General features: G+C 54.4%; 3 protein-coding genes across 3 annotated transcripts in view; all 3 read left to right on the top strand.

The window, feature by feature from the left end:
* IFT122 (intraflagellar transport 122) overlaps window positions 1–4,252 on the top strand; it is an 81,942-nt gene extending 77,690 nt beyond the window's left edge. Inside the window, exon 31 of the transcript XR_008558854.1 lies at window positions 4,220–4,252. The gene's annotated coding sequence lies outside the window, so the exon portion shown is untranslated. The remainder of the gene's footprint in view (window positions 1–4,219) is intronic.
* On the top strand, window positions 2,238–8,520 carry RHO (rhodopsin). Its single transcript, XM_008152292.3, has 5 exons — window positions 2,238–2,598; window positions 4,220–4,388; window positions 5,700–5,865; window positions 5,972–6,211; window positions 7,049–8,520. The coding sequence occupies exons 1-5, from the start codon at window positions 2,238–2,240 to the stop codon at window positions 7,157–7,159; spliced, it is 1,047 nt and encodes a 348-aa protein (XP_008150514.1). The 3' UTR covers window positions 7,160–8,520.
* Window positions 8,521–14,807: 6,287 nt separating this feature from the next.
* LOC103299570 (histone H1.8) lies at window positions 14,808–22,437 on the top strand. Its single transcript, XM_028127685.2, has 5 exons — window positions 14,808–14,907; window positions 18,541–18,800; window positions 20,399–20,639; window positions 21,698–21,762; window positions 22,096–22,437. Exons 1-5 carry the CDS (start codon window positions 14,808–14,810, stop codon window positions 22,345–22,347), a joined length of 918 nt encoding a protein of 305 aa, XP_027983486.2. The 3' UTR covers window positions 22,348–22,437.
* Window positions 22,438–23,034: the final 597 nt, after the last annotated feature.

The raw sequence follows: 23,034 nt of genomic DNA, 5'->3' as shown, positions 1-23,034 counted from the left end.
CCTGCCAGGGTGGGGCTGTATGGGGGCTGGTGTTGACTCAGGGAATCCAGGGCTCCTCCTACCAGGGGCCAGGCTGTGTCAGAATCAAACCCTCCACCTTGACCTCATTAGCGTTGGGCCTAATCACTGGGCCAAGCGCCTTAAACTACAAGAGGTCACACTCCACCCACCCTGCCATGCCACCCTCTGTTCATTCCACCAACACACATTTCATCAGCCCTTCGAGTGCAGGGTCTGACACTGCCTGGATAGGCAGGGGTCTGGAGCCCCAGGTGGGCTTGAGGGAAGGGGGGCACTTTTTTTTTAGCAGACAGGTCTAGGAAGCCCAGGTAGGAAGAGAGACTGGATGTCAGAAAGCTCAGGGATAGAAGTCTCAGAGACAGGGACACTTCCCCGCTGGCCTTCAATTTCCAGCCACAGGGCCTTTGCACTTGCTGTTTCCTCTGCCTAAACATCCCCAGCCCCCAGATCTTGGCAGGGTTGGCTCCTTCCATCACTGAGTTCTCAGCTCAAACTTCACCTTCTCCGAGACTTTCCCTGGGCTGCTCTAGATAACAGTGTCTTAGAGTGGATCATGATCTGAACTTTTCCTATATATTTTGCTTCATTACTTGTTTGTAATGAAATGCTTCCTGCAGGCAGCGGCTTGGTCCTCCTTGTCCACTGTGTCTCCCAGAACCAAGCAACTTGGTCGATGCACATTTGTGGCTGGACAAGCACCCTGCATGCCAGGCACTCCCAGCTACCCCCTTTATTCCTAGGAGGTGTCATCGCATTCCTGTCACAGGTGAGGGGAGCCTGTCAATATCAGGCCTCCATTTGGCCCCAAAACTCATCCTGCTATTTCAGGATCCACCCTTGTGGGGTTCCATGGTATCCGAAGCCCACTGTCCTAGCCCAGGCTGACCAGAATCCCCGGACATGCCCGTGTGCCACGGTATCCAACCAGTCCTGTTTCCAGGGTCTGCCTCCCCTTCACACTGGAGTCCCCAGGAGGCCAGGACTGCACCTGCCTCGCTCACGGCAATGATCTGGTGCCCAGCACAGGGCTTGGTACACGGTCTGCCTCCTGGATGCAAGGCCTTGCTTCAGCATCCCTGAGAGCCTTTGTCCCTTCCTGCTTCAAGCCCTTCCCTTCTCCATCTCGACTCCCTCCGATCCTTCTATGGGGGCATTCGTGTCACCTTTGTGTCCCTGAGATCTGCCCAAGCCACTGCCCACTGCCCTCCAGATAAAGCCAGGTTCCTCAGCTTGGTATCAGAACTGGCCCCAGCCCATGTGCAGCCACAGCCCAGATGTGCCTCAGGCCTCTGCCTAGCCTTTGTCTTCAGTGTGTGCTATCTCCCAACTTGGCAAAGTGCTCCCCTCCCTCAAAGACCCAAACGTGATATCACCTCCCTGGACGCCTCTGCAAAGCAGGCACCTCCCCTCTCTGGGCTGGGGTCTGTTCTTCCCACATCAGAGTCCTCCTCAGCCTGTAAGCTCCTTCTTTCTCGATCTGTATTTCCCCAGTGACCTGCACACAAATAAACAAGTGAGTGAGTGAATTCCCATTCAATTGAGCTCCTGGGCTATGCCAGGCTGCGCATTTGGCAGGATGTGACCTCTGCCCTCATGAAGCTCAAAATCTGGCAAGATGGGCTAGTGTGTGTCCAGCACCTGGATGGGCCAGGAGGTGATTGGGTGGGGAAGGAGTACAGGGGCTGAGTGAGGGGCTGAGAGACTGGGAGAGTAACCAGAGCCTCTGCCCACTGGGAGCTCACGGTCCAGGCAGTGGAAGACCAGGTCAGCTCACACCAAGCCAGAGAGGAATGGGCTGGGAGTCTGAGGTCCCAATGTCAGGCCGAGGCCATCAGGCTGAGATGGGCAGAGATTCCTGGGGCAGAAGAGTGGGGACAGGCATCCTGTGCTTCCCCAGGGTCCCCAGCACCTCCCCTCCCCAACCCCAGGCTTCCACCTGGAGTCACCTTGGCCCCTCTTGGGAAGCCAATTAGGCCCCCGTTGCCCTTCCACAAATAGTTAGTGAGCACCTACTCCAGGATTAATATGATTAATAACGCCCTCAATCTCCCAGGTGCTGATTCAGCCAGGAGCTTAGGGAGGGGAGGTCACTTTATAAGGGCCTGGGGGGGTCAGGACCTGGAGTTGTCCAGCCAGAGCCCTGTGTGGCCAAGCTCAGGCCCCCGCAGCATTCTTGGGTCAGAGCTGCCCACGGGGCAGCCACAGGGACCTCCGCCATGAACGGCACAGAGGGCCCCAACTTCTATGTGCCCTTCTCCAACAAGACGGGCGTGGTGCGCAGCCCCTTCGAGTACCCGCAGTACTACCTGGCCGAGCCCTGGCAGTTCTCCATGCTGGCTGCCTACATGTTTCTGCTGATCGTGCTCGGATTCCCCATCAACTTCCTCACGCTCTATGTCACCGTCCAGCACAAGAAGCTGCGCACGCCTCTCAACTACATCCTGCTCAATCTGGCCGTGGCCAACCTCTTCATGGTCTTTGGAGGCTTCACCACCACCCTCTACACCTCTATGCATGGATACTTTGTCTTCGGGGCCACGGGATGCAATTTGGAGGGCTTCTTTGCCACGCTGGGCGGTATGAGTTGTGGTGCGGATGGGCAGGGGGTACAGGAGCCAGGGGTATGGAGGTGTCTGGGGACAGTTCCAGGCTTAGAGATGGGGGTTAAGAGGCCTTCTGCCCTCTGCAATCATTGGCATCATCTAAAGTTCTCACTTAATCAACAAACACTTCGGTGATGGTGAGCTAGGCTGCCGAATGGGAAAGGCAAGCATTGAGCACTGTTTAATCTCACTTGGAGTGGTGCCATTGTCTTGCTTTACAGCGAGGAAACAGTGTGAGAAGTCAAGGGCCTTGCAGGGGTCACGTCTCGGCAGCAGTCACTTTGCAGCAGGGGCAAAGCTGTGCTCCAAGCCCACTTCTGTGGGCCCCGCAAGCACATTCAGTTCCCCTCAGAAGCGACGCCCTGGGTCAGACCCATGCCAGGCATTGGGGAGAGAGATGGACAAGATAGGTCCCTGTGCTCAGGGCTCCCAGCTCAGGGTGGGACGCAGATTCTCAGTCCTCCAGCCATTGGACTTTACCTGCGCTGAGCCATGGGCTGAGTCCCTCCCCAACCCACCTCCAGCCTCTCTGCCACGCACGAATGCTTTTTGTGTTGAGCTCATCTGCTTCCGAAAAACCCTCCTCCCAGAGGAGGCATGAGACCTGTGTGGTCTGTAGCTTTGGAAGGTGCTTTTAAAAGTTTGTTTGATTGGAAAACTGACAGGAGTGCTGCAGAGACAATAGATCCCATTTAGCAGATGAGAAAACTGAGGCATGGAGAGGGGAAGACTCATTTAAGGATGTGCAGGGCAGTGACCAGAGACCCTAGGTCTCCTGGCTCAGATCCAGGAACGTCCCCGACCCTGCCCCTGCCCCTGCCCCTGGGACATAACACCAACCACAAGGATGCTCTGCTGCCTGTCTTCTCTCGCCCTGTTGTGTCCAGGTTGCTGCCTCGGCCCTATTCCCCCGAATCTCTGGCTGTCACTGGGTGTCAACTTCAGTGACCACAGATCATTCGGTCTCAGGCCCGAAGGCAGGGGCAAGGCAGGCAGACACTTCTCTGCAGGGTCAGTCCCAGTTTACAATAGTGTTCCCTTTCACTCTCAGAAATGGCCCAGTTTGGTTGATAAATTCTATGACCCTCCTTCCTGAATTTCTGTGGTGGTGTGCAGCATGATGTCTGAACTCCATCTTCCTCCTTAGTCCTCTGAGCCAAACATCATTCATCTTCCTGGCTCCTGAGAGAGGGTCGCACATGCCCAGGTTATTTTGTTTTCCTAGAGGGGAGGGGCCCCTGCTCTGGAGGGAGGAAGGTTCCCCTGCCTCTGCGACGCCTCTCAACAGGGACTCGGCCTGTTGCCCATGAAGGACACATTCTCCTGTGAAAACTCCCTGCAGGGCTTCCAGTCCACCCCTGCTCCCTAATCTGATTTCTGTGTCCCTCATGAGCCCAGAGCTCTAACTGAACTAAACTAAGAGTTACTCCACTCGCCCGGCATACCAGTCCCTCTGCCCTGCACCCCTCCCAGTTCTCCATGTCTGACCCCGCTCCACCCTGAGGCCTCATCCTAGCCTACCCCAGGTTGCCTTCCTAGCTTCCTCCTTAGATAGTGGAGTCCAGCATGCTGACCGACAGCTGACTGCCTTGCAGGTGAAGTTGCCCTGTGGTCCTTGGTGGTCCTGGCCATCGAGCGGTACGTGGTGGTATGCAAGCCCATGAGCAACTTCCGCTTTGGGGAGAACCACGCCATCATGGGCCTCGCCTTCACGTGGGTCATGGCACTGGCCTGCGCTGCACCCCCACTAGCCGGCTGGTCCAGGTAATGGCACTGGGCAGGAGGGCCGGGTCTCCAGGGGTCTCCCAGGCACACGCAACCCTGGGGCTGTCTGGTTCCAGGCACTGAGCTGGTAACTTTCTGGGACTGGGGTTTAGGGCAGAGGGAAAAAGGATCAGACCCTAATGTTGCTATGGGGCTGGTTCCACCTCCTGAGTCCCCATCTGAAGGAGAACCCAAAAAGTCCAGCCCTTCACCTTGGCTCTGCCCCTAATCCTCAACTAAGCCCGGGCCACATTCCAATCCTCTTTGGTCCAGTGCCCTGTGGGCAGCTTCCTTTGACCTTGGGCCTCAGCACCTGGGGGGGCTGAGCCTTCCTAGTGCAGGTGGTGACACTGTAACCCCTGGGACCCGGGTCCTGTGCTGTCTGCAGGTCATTGTCTCCAAATGGGGCTGAGATGAGAGATGTGGAAAAGGGGAGGCAGTTTGGGAAACTTGACTGGTGACTTTGCGTGTCCAGAGGCTTCATGTTCCCCTGCTTCCAGGAAATCCCCTCTTCCCTTTCCTCCTCAGACTCTATAAAAGCTCCCTGCAGGGCTCCCAGTCCAATCATGACCCCTAATCTGAGGTCATTTTCTGCCCATTGCTGAATTCAAGCCCACCCCCGCTCCAGCCTCTTTGTCTGGTCCAGTCTGGTCCAGTTACATCCTCGTGAGCACAGCCAAGAGACACACCATGTTTTTTGAGGTCGGTGCAATATCACCGTCCTCTAGAATCACTGAAAAAATTTCTAACCACATGCCCCAGAGGCCCCTCATTCTCCCTCTCCTCTTTTGTGCAAGTATCTCTTAGTGACCCTGTTTGCCCATCTTTGGGCTAGCAAATACTCTCATCCTGTTATTCAGTAAGACCCCGGGTTGTACAAACTATCTCAAATACAGAGGAGAGGAGTATTTCCCTTCTCCCCACCAACCTCTGCCTTGCATAGCCTGAGGCCTGGGCCGCTATGGGGCGGCGGGTCCGGGGAGAAACCCTGCACAGGCCAGTGGTATGCACAAGCCAGGGGAGAGACGGGCAGGAGACTGGGTCGTGCTCCAATAACACAGCCACCAAACAAACAGTGAAACAACACTGTTTTCACACGGCGCATTTGAGTCCCTTCTCTCAATTGATTTGATTCTCATAGACACAGCCAAGCAGACATTTTATTATCTCCATTTTACAGAGAGGGAAAGTGAGGCCCAGAGCAAGGCCAGCCACGGCAGGTCACTCCGGTCAGCTGGCACCTGTTCCCAAGTTCCTCATATGTGGGTCTCCATTATGCCCCCTCCTGTCCCGTTCTCCACCGGCCATCAGGTACATCCCAGAGGGCATGCAGTGCTCGTGTGGGATTGACTACTACACGCTCAAACCGGAGGTCAACAACGAGTCCTTCGTCATCTACATGTTCGTGGTCCACTTCACCATCCCCATGGTTGTCATCTTCTTCTGCTACGGGCAGCTGGTCTTCACCGTGAAGGAGGTACGGTCCAGTGCTGGGTGCTGGGGACACACGCACTGAGAGGGTGGAGCCCGGCCCCTGGCCCAGAGTTGCTGCAGTCTGCACACCGGGCCCTGTGTCCCTGCAGGCCGCTGCCCAGCAGCAGGAGTCAGCCACCACCCAGAAGGCCGAGAAGGAAGTCACGCGCATGGTCATCATCATGGTCGTTGCGTTCCTGATCTGTTGGCTGCCCTATGCCAGCGTGGCATTCTACATCTTTACCCACCAGGGCTCTAACTTTGGCCCTATCTTCATGACCATCCCGGCATTCTTTGCCAAGTCATCCTCCATCTACAACCCGGTCATCTATATCATGATGAACAAGCAGGTGCCAGGGGGCGGGGCAGGAGGGTCCGGGTCCCCAAGCCGCAGGCACTGCCTGTGCAAGACAAGCCACACCCTTGACTGGGTCTCAGTCTTCCCATCTGCAAACCTGGACTGGGCGTTGGTCTCCCTCAGGGCATCAGAGGCGTCTCGGAGAAATGCAGGCTCCTGGGCCCCACCCCGACCTGCATTTCGAACAAGTCCTCCGGGTGATTCTGGGGCTGGCTCACGGCAGATGGTGGTGAAGGCCCGCTTTAAAAGTAAAGTGCTCAAAATCCCAAGCCTGAGAATGGGATGGTACCAGTCTCCATCAAGGAGAAAAAAAAGAGCTAAAAAGTCTTATTCTGAGGGATAGAAGGATAAAGTGGTCCTTTAACATAGGCCAGTGGTTTCTCTGCAGAATCCATGATCCAGTGGGGAAAACGTGCCCTCGAGTCAGGCATATTGGATCCAAGTCCCAGCTCTGCTGTTTTCTAGCTGTGTGACCTTGGGCACTGCGTCACTTCCGTTCTCTGGGCTTCGGGCTTTTCATCCATAGAAGGGGCAAAATTTCAAACTCTTGAGTTAAATGAGATAATTTACAGACAGCCCTTGGCACACAGAGGGCATCACGGAATGTCATTAGTGACAAAGACCCCTTGCGTTTAGTCCCCGGCATCTCTGGGTGGGGTCACATATGTTTAGTAAATCCCCTCCAGAGAGCCAGATCTGACCCGGGAGTGAAGGCTGTGAGGGGCAGAGCGGGAAGGGTTTATAGGCAAATCTTGCCAACCACACCAGCTTGCTACACACACTTTGAGTGGATGGACCCTGACTCTGACTCATGCCCCTTGCCTTCCAGTTCCGGAACTGCATGCTCACCACCCTCTGCTGTGGCAAGAGCCCACTGGGTGATGACGAAGCATCCACCACTGCCTCCAAGACGGAGACCAGCCAGGTGGCACCAGCCTAAGCCCTGCCAAGGACTCTGCTGCCGACTGTAGGAGTCTCCCGTCCCCCACCCACCCCCCGCAACAGCTGCCCCACCAGGATCTGTGCCTGTCAGACCAGGTCTCACAGGCTCCATGAGTTAAAAAAAAATTAACGAGGCTCTCCACTCATCACGAGGACGGCTTGATCTGGAGTCCTGAGTTCCCAGGGGCCAGTGGGATCGTACCCCTCCTCCCCACAACTCATCTCTCAGGAACAGAAGAACTCTTGCTGTCTGGAAACGTGTCCCAGCTTAGGGAGAAGTATCTAGCACAGAGTGGGGCACACAGTAGGTGCTAAATAAACGCTAGATGGAGGGAGGAAGGAATGAATGGGGGAATGAATGCAGAGATGGACGGGCAGGGAGAGTATATCTATCCTCTGAAAACCACCTCAGCAGCAGCAGTTCCATGGCTGACGACCTTGAGCAGTTGTTTTCCTCCCTGGGCCTCACCTTCTTTCCCTGTAAAATGGGAATCCCGAGTCCCTGGTCCTGCCATTCATGGCTGCTGTGAAGATCAAATGAGGTGTGTGTGTGTGTGTGTGTGTGTGTGTGTGTGTGTGTGTGTATTAAAGCACTTTGTAAAGGAGCTGTACAGATTGTAGTTAACGTTATGAATGACACCAATTAATGTAATTAATTAATTGCTATTATCATTTCCTCTTCATAGTGACCATTTTGAGATTGGACAGACCCCCAGTATCCAGCTTCCGCAGGTTTTTTTTTAAAAATTAGCCAGGCGTCAAGGCCAGACCACATTTGGGGGTTGGGCTGGAGGTAGGGACAGTTGAGTGAATGTAGAATGCAGTCATCAGACCTGATGAAACAACATCGGACTGGAGTCTGGGACCAAGGTCCGGAGTCTAACCTCTGGCCTGGAGCCCCAGCCCCAGTGCCTCCCCTCCCCAGTGCAGCCTGTGAAGAGACAGGCCTTTCTCTCAGCTCTGGCAACCACGTGCTCTCCCACCCAGCCCTCGGGCCACGGCATATCTGGGCCAGGATGGAGCTTCTAGAAGCCATGCTCACCTGCCCACATTTAATAAGGAGCTGAGTCTCCGATGTCACCCTTGTCTTGAAGAGCTGAGAAACAAAGAGTGGGACATTTGTTTGGGCCACCTTCCCTGGGGCCGTTCACAGGTCCCAGATTCCAACTCCCTTCCTGATGAGCCCATCTTTGGCAGCTCCTGTCCATTCTCCATTCTGGAGAGTCCTTGCTGTGAAGCTGGGGCATCAGAATTGAGCTGCCTCAGGAACTGACCCCTCCTTCTTCGCATAACCAAAGCTGGAAGCTCTATCTCTCCCCAACCCTGCCTGGAGACTAAGGCAAATTGGGGCATTAAAAGCTCAGCTCCTGTACTTGGTGTTAATGGTGGTGGTTTTTTCTGCAGGATGGATTGAAACTGGGCAGCATCCACCTGGTCCCTGACCCGGGATGCCTGGATTGGGCAATCAGCAGAGCCTCCTAGGGGTGTGGGGGCTGGGTGAGGATGGAGGGAGCCATCCCACGAATGGGAAAAGTCCCAACTTTGGAGTCACAGAGACCCAGGTGACCTGTGAAACTGCAAGCAAGTTTCGTCACCTCTCCGAGCCTTTTTGTCTGCAAAAGAGGATGTTAAAACAGACCTTGAGGGGATTAGATGAGATAATAGACTACAGTGGCCAGTCTGCACTGTGGGAGACTATTGACATTATTGGGGACTCAGCTCAGAGTTCACTTTGCTGGGCACTCCATCTGCAAGGGAAACAGGATGGAGATATTGCTCCCAAGAGTTACCCTCATCCTCCAAGGAGGGAAAGGGTGGCAGGAGCCTGAGATGGAGAGAGTCTTAGTGCCATGGTGGGGCTGGGGCAGGTAATAGTTGGGACCTCTGTCCTTGTCCCTCTTTACTCTGTCTCCTTGGGTGATGTCAGTCAGGATTCTTTTGGCTGCAAGTGACCAGAAATTCCCGTTAGGGCTGAAAGTAAAGGGAAAAATTATTGGTTGCCATACACGAAAAGCCCGGGGCTTTAGGAACAGCTGCAGACAGTTGCTCAGATTATGTTATCGGGCTCCTGTGTCTCTTCTGGCTACACTTTTCTCTGCGTTGGCTTCATGCATAGGCTGACTGTTCCAAGAGGTGGGAAGAAATGGCAGCCAGTTGTTTCAGGCCCAGCAAGCCCTGCAGAAAGTGGGCTTCTCTTTCCCACCAGTTCCAGCGAATTCCCCAGGTAAGGCCCTCATTGGCCAAGCCTAGGTCACCTGATTGCCCCTGCAGCCCAATATTAACCCCACATAAACCAGATGGTCTGAGAAAGGGAACAGAAAGGTGCCCAAAGGAAACCTGGGGGTCTGGTACCAGAAGGAAGAGGGTGGGAGGCAGGGTGGGCAGAGAGACAGCGGCCCAAAGAGGATGGACTCGGAGTCACTGATATTTGGCTAGATCAGGCCCCCTTCCCACACTGGGACACAAGAAAGAAGGTTCCCATGGTTGGACCTGCAGGTTACTCTCCGTGTCAGGTGCTGTGTTGGGCCAGGCATGGCAGTGGGAGGGACAGTGGCATTTCAGCTGCCTTGTCTTACAGGCTGCCCTTTCCCCTTATTCCCCCACCCCACTTCACTTATTCTGAAGAGTGGTATGTTTGTCTCAGCCTCACATCCAGAGGAAAAAATTACTCTAAAACCAGAACATTCTGTGGTTTTTCCTGGTAGAGAGGAAAGCCTCTTTATTTCTTTAATTTACAACTGATTTGACAGCTATGTATGGGGCACTTGCATAGGAAGGCAAAGAGCTGCTGACTTAGCCTGAGAGGAGGGTATTATCCACCTCATCTCTAGGCTCCTTGCAGCCCACAGGTTTATGGAACGCCTGTTGTATACAATCACGTCTCCACTCAACCCAATCTAAGGAAGCGGATCCTAGGCCAGGACGTGCCAGGGGCTCCAGAGATGGATCGGAGGGACCAAGTCCCTGGGCTGTGACCTGGCCAGCCTCAGGGCCACAGAGCCCTCTCATCCCTGATCCTGCCTCCGGGAAGAGATTGTATGAACCCCACCCCAGCCCCCGAGGCAGCAGGGCCTAATGGCAGCCGGTCCCCCTGTCCCCAGTAGAGATGTGCATTCCTGACACCCCAAGGTTCCCCCAGGGAGATGGTGGGTGTCCTTTCCAGCAGTGTGACTTTGGACCAAGTCTCTGAACCTCACTAGGCCTCAGACCCCTCAGCTTTAAAGGGGAGAATTGTCCCAGTTGGTAGATTTGTCTAAAGGGACAAATGAGATTATTGATATAAAAGATGCCGTGCATACTAGACATTCAATAAATGTGAGTTCCCTTCCCAGAGACGTAAACCAAGTTCAAAGGAGCAGCCCCTGCGGTGGTCGGGATAGGCATTGAAGAGATTAAAATAATGGAGGGGCCTCAGGAAAAGGGAAGCAAGAGCTAACGGCTTCAATATTCATTCCCTTCCTTTCTCTTAGTAATATCACCCAAGTTCTAGCTGGCACCTGGCCACCCAGCACCAGGCTGCATCTCCCAGCTTCCCTCGCACCTGCAGTGGCATGACATCAGGTCTGGCCAATGGAGCATAATCGGAAGTGATGTTTGTAATCCCTGGGTCTTACATTTCAGAGAGTTGAGGCATCCCCCACTCCCTTCCTTCCTTTCCTGTCTGAAGGCAGGAGTGTGGTCATGATGACCAGAGTGGCAGCAGCGCTCTCGGATCAGGAGGTAGAATCTGTGGGCAGAGACCAGCAGAGCCTCAAGACAAGGTCTCCCAGGCTGCCCTCCAGCCCCGCACAATGTATTCTCCAGGAGCTTTGTGAGAAATGGTCTCATGGCTTCTTGTCTGAGCCACTGTTACTTTGGAGCCACAGCTGGTTTCTTACCGGACACAGAGCTTCCAGGTTGCAGCTCAGGGCCTGGACTCGGGGAGATCTGGCACAGGTCCTCTCTGAACTTCTGCTTCTTCATGTGTAAATAAAGTAGTGGCTATAAAATATTAACATAGATATTGAACTTGGCAGCTACTTTTATTTCTACGCTGCCCTCTGTGCATTTATTGACCTAAAGTCACAGATATCCTGACGCTACAGAATCTAGAGTTACACAAAACAGACACCCTGTCACTACTTCAGAAAGTTGAGAGCTGTAACCTTCAGAAGCTCTCGTGCAGGTGGACCCTGTTCAATGCTCCAAGATGCTAAAAATATTTTCGGCAAAACTTAAACTCCGTGCAAGCCTCAGTAAAGGAGTCATATCAGTACACCACGCCGCCGCTCCTCTCCGCAGGCTGATCCTCACAGTGATCATTTCCTGTAAAAGGCAATCCTCTAGGAGAATTTTTAGATCACGCAGCACATTTTAGAACTTCTTCCCTCCAAATGCAAACCTCTATCCTGGCACAGACCGGGAGCAGGGTTTCGGATTAAGCTTGTGGGAATGTTTGTATTGCTGAGTCTTTTTCTATTTCTCAATTCTTGGAAATTCCCCACAATGTGATCAAAACTGCTGCCCCCGTTTGCGCCAGCTTCCATATGCCTCTTTGCCTCATACTTGTATCTAATGTTCTAGCATGGTTCCCACACCTGGTTTTCAGCCTTCCTGCACGGAGCCAAAACTGGGCTCTGACACCGGGGCTTCTACAACAATGGGTGCTGAGCACCTACTGTGTGCCAGGCGCTGTGCTGGGTACCAAGGATACCACCAGGAACAAGACAGACATAGCCCTGTTCCCTCCCCTTCAATACCCCCCTCCCCCACCAAGCTCAAGGGCTAGTGCAGGAGACAGGTAAGGCAGAGTTGTAACTCAGGATGCTGGAGGCTCCCAGACAGCAAGTTCAGGGACTGCTGGGCAACCAGAGGAGGGGCCCATAACCTACAAGGGAGTCGGGGAGGGCTTTTCTGAGGAAGTGGCATCTACACTGAGGCCAAAAGGATGAGTAGAAATCAGTCCAGAGAAGGTAGGTCGGGGTAAGGAAGATTCTTCTAGGCAGATTGTATCAGTTAGCTTATGCTGCATGACAAACAGCTCCTAAGCCACATGGCTTAAAACAACACACCATGTATTGCTGCTTGCAACTCTGTGGGTCAGCTGGGCAGTTCTGCTTGCCCAGACCAAGCTTAGTTAATCTCCACTAGGCAGATTCAAGTATGTGTGATTAATTGGAGGGTTGATTAGTTGGCTGGGTGATAGGTGTATGAGCTTCTCTGCATCCATCAAGCTGGCCAGGGCTTGTTCATATGCCAGTGGGATGAGCATAACATCACTTCCACCACATTCTATTGGTCAAAGAAAGTCACAAAGGCTAGCACAGATTTAAGGAGTACGGGAGGACCTGCAGAGTCACATTGCAAATTATATGGGCAGGGGTGAAAAATTGGGGTCCCTTCTACATCAATCTAACACAGACACATGGAGGAAACACAGAGCAAAACCCAGATCTCAGCACCTAGCCCATTCCAAGAGCAACTGTGTGGCAGGTCTGTGGGGCAAGAAGGCTCCAAAAGCCAGACTGAAGAGGTCAAACGTTCAACCCGGGCAGTGGGGAGCCATGAGGAGTGCTAGACAGGGGAGTGACATCTGATTTCACTATAGGGCACTTTGATGACCACTGCTGCCTCCTGGCAATGGAGAGTCCCCTGGGAAAATTCCAAAAATAGACTATATATATAGATAAAATTTTAAATCTCTTTTAAACCCATTCCATCCGAATCCTATGCCCTCCTCAGAGGTAATCCCTGCTATTACCTTAGTATAAATTCTTTCAAACCTTTTGTGCCTTTAACACACACACACACACACACACACACACACACACACACACAGAGTTCTGTCTTAGAAGTGAAGAGTATATTCCTCAGATATATTCTGGCGCCTTCATTTCACTGCTCTGTACTGTTCCACCGTCCTCCTGGTGGGCATTGAGGCTGCTTTGAAGTTTTGCTAAGATTGCAGTAAGCACCCTTGTGTAGAACGTAAGAATTTATTTGATTTATACCTAGAGTGACAGGGTGGGATGTGGCAGGAGTCCATCCTTAGTTATGTTAAATGCTACCAAATTGCTTTCTAAAGCGGCTCCGACTTACCCTCCTAATGGTTACGCCTTTCTTCGTGTCCTGGGCACTCAGCGTTGATAGCCATTTAAATATTTGTTATTCTACTGGGTGAGAAATACAACCTCATCTTTGTTGTAACCCAGCTCATCACTTTAAGTGGCTGCAGAGTATTCTACAGTAAGGGAGTAATTTAGCCAGGCCCCAAGTGATTCACTTGGAAGTTAGTTCTATTTCACTTTTTTTTCCCCTAACTAATGCACTTCTAGGAGAAGGGGAGTTGCTGGGCTTAAGGGAAAACCTTTTCAAAGTTGGCTGCACCCCAATTTACACCCCTGGCAGGGGCAGCGAGAGCCTCTGCATCCAGCTCCCTGCCTCTTTGCCAACACTTTGTCTTCAATTTTTGTCATTTTTATGGGAAAATAATATCATTGTTTCAATTTGAATTTTCCAGAATGCCAAGGAGGTTGAGGGTATTTCCCTGTGTTTATAAATCATTTTGTGAATTGCCTGTTTATATTTTTTATATTTTTGTCCACTTTCCCAATGGCCATTGTTAATTTTTATAGACTTTTGCTAAGCAATTTTATTTTAAAATTACAAGTTGATTAGAAAGCAATTTTATTTTAAAATTGCTCTTTAATTCCATAAAAATTTCCTTCTATTTAAAAAAAATGTCTTTATTGATTTTAGAGAGAGGAAGGGAGAGGGATAGAGAGATAGAAACATCGATGAGAGTGAAATATCAATCGGCTGCCTCCTGCACCCCCGTCCCCTGCCGGGAATAGAGCCCATAACCCAGGCATGTGCCCTGACTGGGAATCGAACTGGTGACCTCTTGGTTCATGGGTGGGTGACCAACCACTGAGCAACACCAGCTGGGGAAAGATTTCTTTCTTAAAAAAAATAAAGGCCCCCACTGGTTTCTCAGTGGTTAGAGCGTTGGCCCATGGACTGAAGGGTCTTGGGTTCAGTTCTATACTTTGGTCCTTGCCCCTTCTGGATGTGTGCAGGAGGCAACCAATTGCTGTGTCTCTCTCACATCGATATTTCTCTCTTTTTCTCCTCCTCCCTTACACTCTCTCAAAAAAATAAAATAAATTTTAAAAATAAGAGTGGCCACAGGTTGACCTAGGTGTGTCTGCTTCAGGCAAACCCCATTCGTTGGCCTCCAACTGCTATTTCTTGAGAAACCGAGGCAAGCAGCAGCCAGGGAACAGGGTGGGACACCTGGGCGGTAGGATCGGAGGGCCTCGCCTACACAACCCAGCTGTGCCCAATTCCCCATCAGCGTCTCCAGCCCCTGGTGGGCAGAGGGTGCAGGAGGGAACAAGGCTCTCAGCCCCCATCATTTCACCAGGGGGGCTGACACTCAGAGAAGCCAATAACTCCTCCAACTTCACACGGGGTGGATGACTAAGCTGGGGTGTCATGCCCTAGGCAGGGTTACAGTGCCCCATGCTAGCCCCCCTGCCCCAATCAGGATCTCAGAGCCTCCCAGCCCAATCAGGGGCTAATTGGAGTCACGGGGCCAGGCCACTGGTGTATAAGACAAGCAGGCGGGCAGGCGGCCTCATCTCTGCGTCTGTGCCAGCCTCGCAATGGCTCCCGGGAGCTTGGCCTCCAGTGACACCTTGATCTCCTCGGCCTCGCTGACCTCCATGACCTCCACCTCCGGGTGGTCTGGGGCTCTAAAGCCAGGTGAGCAAAGGGAGGCAGCTCCCCCCTCTTTCCAGCAAGACCATTCCCTGGGTGTCCCAAACCGTCCCCCACCCCCTCCTCCTCTCCAGCCTGGCCCCAGCACCCACCATAGAGGCCGCTGAGTTCAACTGCCCCTTTGTCAGCTGCCAGCGGTGGCAGGAGCCAGGCAGGACCTGAGAGCTGAGGCTGCCGGGCTCAGGGGAAGCGGGCAGAGCAGGCCTCCCCAGCTGGAGCCCATTTCTTCCCAGGGGAGCGCTGGCAGCCCTCTGCAGCTAGTGGAAGGGGCGGGAGAAGCGAGTGTTTGATGCAGGGCTGGGCTGTGGATTTAGGGCTGAATCTCAGTTTTCAACAAACAACGCTTCGGGGTTTCTCAGGGTACGGGGTCCACGGAGACAGACCTAGTTCATTCCCTACAGTAGCTCCCAGTCTGACGGGCAAACCTGCCTCGTTAATCGATGCCGTTGGATGATGTGGCATGCATATTAATTGTGGGGACCCAGAGGGCTGCAGGAGCCCAGGGAGGTCACCTAACTCCGCTGGGAGGGCACCCCTGCACCCTGGAGGAGGTGACCCCCGGAGGAGGTGACCCCTGGAGGAGGTGACCCCCGGAGGGAGGGTCAGTCTCACCCAGAGGAGAGAGGGTGAGGCAGGGGAATCTCCCTGAGTGTTTGCAAAGGCTCCTTTGGAGGAGAGGGGGTTCCAGGTGCCGCGAGAGCACAGGGAAGAGCTGCTCCCTCCGGCTGGGAGGCCAGGGCAGGTGTTCAAACCACAGTGCCGTTTGAGCCTTAAAGGATGAGCGAAAGCTGCCTGGGTGACTAAGGAGGAGGGCCGTCCACACTGAAGGAACGTAGGCAAAGGCCCGGAGGTGGGGGTGCTGGTGGAGCATTTGGGGAGTTGCAAGTTTTCCCTCTGGCTAGGGGCAGAGATGGGGAGAACACCTGTGAGGGTGGGTGGGGCCAATCAGACGCGGCTGTGGTCAGTGAGTCAGTCCCTTAGACTGAAGGTAATGTGCAGGTGAGGGATGTGAGATGCAGTGAGGAGAAGGGGTTGGCAGGGAAATAAGGCAGCAGGAAGGAGGCAAGGGCCCTAAGGTAGGGCGGTGGGGGGGGGGGGGGGGTGAGGGAGAGGAGAGGCCAGAATGGAGGGGGGGGAGGCGGGGAGTGGAAATGGTGGTGAAGGGGAGGGGAGGTCCAGGGTGTCCCTGGGTTCTTGTTGGGTGTATGGGAGGTATGGGGGGAGGTGCCGTTCCTGGAGGGAAAAGTCGAGGCCAGGTGTGGGGGAGGTGTGATTCTGAACATTGCTGTATTGAATAGCTGCCAAATGAGGAGCTGAATCCCGCTGGAGGTCTGGGAGGGAGGAGACTTGGACGTGGCTCCCTGGGCTGGGCATGGTTTGGGAGAGGCAGGAGAGGGGACACTAAGGCATGTGTCAGCCCAGGCCAGGCTGAGGACCCTGTTGGAAACCGTCGAACACTGCAGCCGGGAGGGCTTCGGCCTCCTTAAAGGCCCCATTCCCGCGGTCCAGATGGGAAGACTGAGGCCCAGAGGGGAGGGTAAAGCTCCCAAGGCCTGGGTGACTGACCCAGGACTCCACCAATTCACAGGCTCTGGCCCCAAAGCGAATATTCCCAGACACTGGGCTCTTCCCGGCCAGGAGACAGCAGTGGTCCAGATGGATTAGGTCTCTACAATCTTGCTCATGATCTAGAGGTTTTTTTTTCCTACTTTAAAATGTGTTTTTAAAATATATATATTTTAGCCAATTGATTCCTTTCTGAGGTCTTTAATTTTTGCAAGTTGATTAGAAAGTAACATTCCTAATCACCTAATATTTAAATCAGAATTTCTATTTAAACCACTTTTTAAAATTATTGTTTAAAGTATTACACGTCTCCTTTCCCCCCAATTGACCCCCCATTTAAACCACTTTTATGTGCCTTATAGTGACCGACAACTTCTCACACGTTCTCCCTGCTCAGCCCTTGATCCTATTCTTTTTGCAACTTTTCTTTGTAAAAGCTTACCGAGATATGTCAATGATTCACACACCACCCAGTTCACCCATTTAAAGTGTACGGTGGCTTTTCGTATATGCACAGCTGTGGGTCCATTTCCACAGTCGATTTTAGAATGTTTTCATCACCTGGAAAGAAAACCTGCACCCATAGCAGTTGCTCCCATCCACCCCCTCACCTGGCAATCACTCATCTTCTTTCTGTTCCTGTGATTTGCCCATTCAGAACAGCTCACATGCATGAAGTGCTACACTGTGGTTTTTGTGTGACTGACTTCTTTCACTCGGCATAGTGTGTTCACGGAAGCACTTCACTCCTCCTTTCGGCTGGGTGATATTCCACTTTATCCATTTTGTTTACCCACCCATTAGTTTATGGACATGTGCGTTGTTTCTACTTTTGTGCGATTATAAATACCGCCGCTATGAACATTGTGTGTAAAAATGTTTGTGTGGACATATGTTTTCATTTCTCTCGGGTATATATTTAGCAGTGGAATTCTTTTGTAACTTTTTTATTATGAAAACTTTCAAATGAACATAAAAGTAGAGTGGTAGAGTGACCCCCCCCACCCCCACCCCAATCCCACCTCCAGCACCCATCATCCAACCTCAATAGTCATTAGTGGATGGCCACTCTTGTTTCGTGTACGGGGCTATTTCGAGGCAAGTGCCAGAGCCACCATTTCATCTGTAAACACCAGTATCTTTAAAAAATAAGAACCTCTTACAAAATAATTCCAATACCATTAGCATACCCGGAACAATATCATCCTTAACGTCATCAAATATTCCCGGTATTCACGTTTAGCTAGTTGCCTTGCCTTTCCCCCGCTGGCTCGTCTGAATCATGTTCCGAGTCCGAGCAAGGACCCCACCTGGCATTTGGTTGAAAGGTTTCTCCAGAATCTCATCTCTGGGGGCCACTCCCCCTTTCTGTCTTCCTCCTGGTGGACGTGCAGACGAAGCGGGGCTTGGTGTCCGGCAGAGGTCCTCGCAGCCTGGTTTTGCTGACCTCATCCGGTGGCCCTTCCACAGAGCCCTGGGCGCCCTGGCTGCAGTTAGATCTAGACACTTGACCCGGTTTCGGGTTGTTTGTTTATTTGCTTATAAAGTTATCTCTGTTGTTGGAAGTATTACAGACGTCCCCTATTTCCCCCCCACTGACCCCCCTCCTCCCCACTCCCAGCCCCTCCCAGGCCTTCACCACACTGTTGTCTGTGTCCATGGGTTACGCATATATGCATATAAGTTCTTTGGTTAATCTCTTCCCCCCACTTTTCTTTGAGGTTCGTCAGTCTATTGCATGTTTCCTGTCTCTGGACCCATTTTGTTTGTTGGGTTGTTTTTTTAAAAGGAACATTTCACGCTTTCCACGAGCCTCCACGGTGTGTGCCCAGTCCCATGACGGGCCTAGGAGACAGCGCCGGCCAAGCAGTGTGCCCTGTCTTTGGGGTGCCCACAGGCATTCACTGGGGGTACATTGGATCCCCTAGGCCCTTTGCCCGCCCACCGTGGGGCCTGGCTGGTGCCTGGTGTGGGCTTCACCAGCCATGCTGATGGTCCATTGGGCCTGAAGGTGGTTTTGGCTCTGGGTGATGTCCTGCTGTCCACCCGCAGGCCCGCGCCAGCATGCCGTCCCACCACCACGCCGCAACCCCCCCATGCTGCGCATGGTGCTGGAGGCGCTGCAGGCGGGCGAGCAGCGCCAGGGCACCTCGGTGATGGCCATCAAGGTGTACATCCTGCAGAAGTACCCTACGGTGGACGCCATCCGGCTCAAGTACCTGCTGAAGCGGGCCCTGGACACCGGCATGCAGCGCGGCCTCCTCATCAGGCCCGTCAACTCCAGGGCCAGGGGGGCCACTGGCAGCTTCAAAGTGAGCCTGCTGGGGGCGGGGGAGCCACAGGGTGACGGAGACTCGGCCAGGGTTTAAGCTTCAGCTCCAGCTCTCTCTTCCTGACCTCTGTGTGCCGGCCAGGGTTTAAGCTTCAGCTCCAGCTCTCTCTTCCTGACCTCTGTGTGCTGCTCCCTGCCGGTTCCCCTGTCTCCCTGTCTTCTCTCCTTTTTCCTGTGTGTTCTTGGGGACTCCCCTCTTCTCCAGGAGGGCTGGTGTGTGAGCCCCGTCGGAGCCCCCACACAGCTCTGGCCACCCCGCTGCGTCCACCTTCATCCCTGTCAGGTGTGTTCCCTTCTGCCCATGACCCTTTCCTGGAACTCCCTCACCACCGACGAGGCAGCCCCACCTTGGGCCCCAGGTCGCAGGGTCAGGTTTACCCCCCATGCTCTCTGGCTCCAGACCGAGGCTGGCACCTGCCTGAGCACCACATCCTCCCCTTTCAAAGGGGAGGGTTCCAGAGGGGGTCAGATTGGTCACAAAATTGAACCCCAGCACCATGCCTGCCAGCTGCCACCAGGGAAATCTCAGGGACCCAGGCATGGGTCTGCCTGGTCCTTGCTGCGCCCCAGCAGGGAGCAGTTGCTCTGACAGTTGCCATGGAACGTTCTCAGCCTGCTGCGTTCCAGTCCCTGTGGTAATGGTGGCTGAGCACAGGAAGTCCCATCCCTGTAGAACACCCGGACGTGGGCCAGAGCTTGGACAGCCATGGCAAGACCCGGTGCTAGGGTGGGATGGATGAGGAGGAAGAGAGGGGTGCTGGGGTACTAGTGGCTGGGCTAGGCTGCAGGGCCTAGGAGCTAATCCGGAAAGTGGGCTGAGGGGGTGGGAGGGGCCTAGGGCACTCCGAGGTGGGGATGCGTAGTGTGCTGGGAGTGGGGGTTGTTTCTGGTCTGGGTGGGAACTGGGGAGCCAGGAGGCTGGGGGTTAGGGGGCAGCATCGTCACAAGTAGACTCTAGAAGGCAAGGACCACATTTTTGCCAGGGGCCCTTGCACCCCCTGATGCGCGCACGCTCTCCGATGGCTCCCTTGTAAAGATGGGAAGACTGAAGGGAGTTGGGGCCGAGAAGACTCTGCCAAGATGCACAGCTGGGAGGGCTGGGGGAGCCGTGAAGTCCATGTTCCACGGGCGGGCATAGCGGGCGAGGTGGGGAGTTTGGAGACGTGGCAGTGTGCGATGGGGCAGGCTTTGTTGGGGAGAGGGAGGGCGAGTCATGGACCACTTGGGCAGGGAGGATGCCAAAGGAGGTTCACAGCTTAGCCTCTCAGGATGGAGTCGGGGCTCAGTGTGCATCACTTGCTCCCAGTAGCCTGGCTTTGACGCTTCCAGATTGGGGGGAGGGGGCACCCAGGAAGCAGGCAGGGCAGCTTGGGTGAGAATGGGAGACTCAGGGCAAAGAGAGGCCTGAATGCGCTCCTGGCGGCAGGCGGTTGTGTGTCTTCTCCCCGTGCCCTGACCACCTCCTTCGTCTCCCCTCTTTTTGAAGGGGGCCTTCTTCCCTGAGCTTCACGTTGGGAGTAGGGACACGAGCCCCCAGAACCTCCGCTCTCAACCCCACCCCATTCTCTCCTCCGCCAGTTAGTTCCCAAGCAAAAAAAAAAAATCAAGCCCAGAAAGACAGCCACCGTGTCGGCCCCCCGGAGACCTAGGGAGGCCAAGGAGGAGGCCCCCAAGAAAGATGGCCAGACCAAGGGCGAAGAGGCAAGAGGGGGCAAGGCCAGGAAGGCCCCCCAACAGGCAGACAAGGCCACAAAGGCCCCTCCTGGTGCCAGCGGGCCCCATGGGAAGTTAAAGGTCAAAGGCAAAAAGGACAGCTCAGGTAGGTGTGTGAGAGGCGAGAGGAGGGTGTGGGCAGCCACTGGATGTCAGGGTGGAGGCGCTGGCTCTGGGGAGGAGATTTCCTATCTGGCACGTGCACCCTGAGCATCAGGCTCCACCTGGACACACGGAAGTCATGGAAGCTGATTGGGGGGTGGGGGGAGGAGCCTGACTCATCCCTAAGAGGAGTCAGGGAAGGCTCCCTGGAGCAGGTGTCCTAGGCAGAAGAGCAGCCTATGCAAAGGCCTGGAGACATGAAGAAGGTAAAGCACTTGAAGAAGTGAAAATGGTTCTGTCTGCAATTCGGGGGGAGAGCGGCATAGAGGGGCAGCAGCAGGGGGAGGCTGGGAAGGGCAGCCCGGAGTCTGGACTTGATCTGGAGAACCATGAGGAGCCATGGAAAGACTCTGAACCGGGAGCAGCTAGGGGCTGAGGTATTTTAAGTGTATCTCGGCCGCCACGTGGGAGATGGACTGAAGACTAGAGGCTGATAAGCCTGTTAGGCCCTTGGTTGTGGGTGGGCACAGAGCATTGGGGTCAGAGCAAGGGAAAGAGGCAAGAGGGGGCAAGGCTGAGAGTGGGGGATGGTCACCCACGGTCCAGTTCGTTCTCCGACGATGCCTTAGGGCAGGGGTCCTCAAACTACGGCCCGCGGGCCACATGCGATCCGCCGAGGACATTTATCCGGCCCGCCGGGTGTTTTTGCCGCCGCTGCCTGTCCTGCTTAGCAGCTGACTTAGCAGTGTGCATAGGAATTTGTTCATAGTTTGTTTTTTTTAAAACTATAGTCCGGCCCTCCAACGGTCTGAGGGACAGTGAACTGGCCCCCTGTTTAAAAAGTGTGAGGACCCCTGCCTTAGGGAGATGCTGCCATTCCCAGTTTGCAGACCAGGGCAGCCAGGCGCTGAGTGAGGCTCAGCCACTTGCCCCAAGTCAGTCAGTGGCAGAGTGAGGAGTGGGGCCCGGGCAGGACCAGGGCTCTGGGGCCCCTGAGCCTTCCTGCCCACCAGCAGCTCCTCCTGGGAGGGCTCCTTCCCACATACTCTCCCCACTTTCCAGCAGACGCCAAGGCCCCCAGGAACGCCAAAGCTGGGACTCAGACTTCTAAACCCACCGTCCCCAAGGTAGGTGCCTGTGTGGCCCCCCTGCTCTGGGTCTGCCCCCTGCACAGGCCAGAGTTCGGGCCCCTCCCCAGCCCCTGGAAGTCAGCTGGGGAAGGGGGTCACTTGTTTTCCTACAAAGCCCAGGGCAGTCTGCCCTCCTGCCGGGCCCGCCAGCGCCCCGAGGACCACCATCCCTATTTCACAGGAAAGAGACGGAGTCTCAGAGAGGTGAGGTCTCTTGGCCAAAGCCACCCAGAGCTGGGATTTCAACCGCGCGTGCGCGCTGGCGGCTCCGAGCTGTGTGCCCCGCCCCACCAGCCTGGTTGCCTTGCTCCTGGGTTTGCTCTCTTACAGAGTGAAAGCGGTGTGACTTCCCCAGCCAAAAAGAAGACGGGGAACAAGGTCCTTAAAGAGGCCACTGCCCAGGGTGCCAGGAAAGGGTCGAAAGCCAAAGCTGCGGCTGCTCCTAAGGACAGCGAGTCCAAGGTGGTGCCTGGGCCACTGAAGAGGAAGACGGAGGTCCCCAGGGGCCCCAGAAGGCCTGGCATGCCTACCACGGCCTCCTCATCCCAAGAGACCAGTGTGAAGGCAGAGGCCAAGAGCTAGAGGCGGGGTGGAGAGACACTAAGACTCAGAGTTTTTATTCCCCCAAAAAACATCACTTTATTTTACTGTAACCTATTTATCAATAAAGAATTTTTTTTTCTCCCTCACAAATTGGTGTGGAAGAAGGCTGAGGCCTAAGGATCTGGCCATTCAGGGCCAGGGCCCAGGTAGAAGCTCCCGCCCTGGGGGGAGACAGACCGTACAATGGAAAGGGCTGGTGCAGGGATCTGAGAGCACAGCAGAGGTGTTTTAACACAGCCTGAGATCTGGGACTGCTGCCTGGAGGAGGCAGCTTTTGGTCTTAAAGGATGAGCAGGAGTAGCCAGACAGATGAGAGGAAGGGCATTGCAGGGAGAGGGCCCCAGCCTGTGGTGTGGGGGGAAGAGGGAGATTTGTGGCTTTGAGAGCAGCATGGGGGTGGAGTGGGCATGCAGACTGGGGAAGGTAGACCTTCTCTCAGGGGTCGTGGGGAGCCAGGGAGGTCATAGGCAGGGGAAACGATGGTGTGTATGTTTAGAAAAGGCCCTCTGGCTGTGAAGAGGAGAGAGGAGAGCGGCTGAGAGGAGTTAGAGACCATTCCACAACTAGTTACTGAGCGCCACCACTCTATCAGCAGAAGGAAGAGAAGGTGTGAGGCCCTGAGGTGGGAACTTGCTGAGCAGGCCTCAGGAGCTGCGGGGAGGCCGG

Source organism: Eptesicus fuscus, chromosome 18, assembly GCF_027574615.1.
Source record: "Eptesicus fuscus isolate TK198812 chromosome 18, DD_ASM_mEF_20220401, whole genome shotgun sequence".
NCBI lineage: Eukaryota > Metazoa > Chordata > Mammalia > Chiroptera > Vespertilionidae > Eptesicus > Eptesicus fuscus.
The sequence above is the reverse complement of the archived record's forward strand: the minus strand, read 5'-3'. Positions and strand labels throughout refer to the sequence as shown.

Excerpts from the sequence above, each read along its gene's own strand:
- RHO (XM_008152292.3), top strand. The coding sequence starts at position 2,238 with ATGAACGGCACAGAGGGCCCCAACTTCTATGTGCCCTTCTCCAACAAG. Across the intron at positions 5,866-5,971 it reads TGGTCTTCACCGTGAAGGAG|GCCGCTGCCCAGCAGCAGGA; the intron begins GTACGGTCCAGT and ends GTGTCCCTGCAG. Across the intron at positions 6,212-7,048 it reads ATATCATGATGAACAAGCAG|TTCCGGAACTGCATGCTCAC; the intron begins GTGCCAGGGGGC and ends CTTGCCTTCCAG.
- LOC103299570 (XM_028127685.2), top strand. The coding sequence starts at position 14,808 with ATGGCTCCCGGGAGCTTGGCCTCCAGTGACACCTTGATCTCCTCGGCC. Across the intron at positions 20,640-21,697 it reads AGGCAAAAAGGACAGCTCAG|CAGACGCCAAGGCCCCCAGG; the intron begins GTAGGTGTGTGA and ends CCCACTTTCCAG. Across the intron at positions 21,763-22,095 it reads CTAAACCCACCGTCCCCAAG|AGTGAAAGCGGTGTGACTTC; the intron begins GTAGGTGCCTGT and ends GCTCTCTTACAG.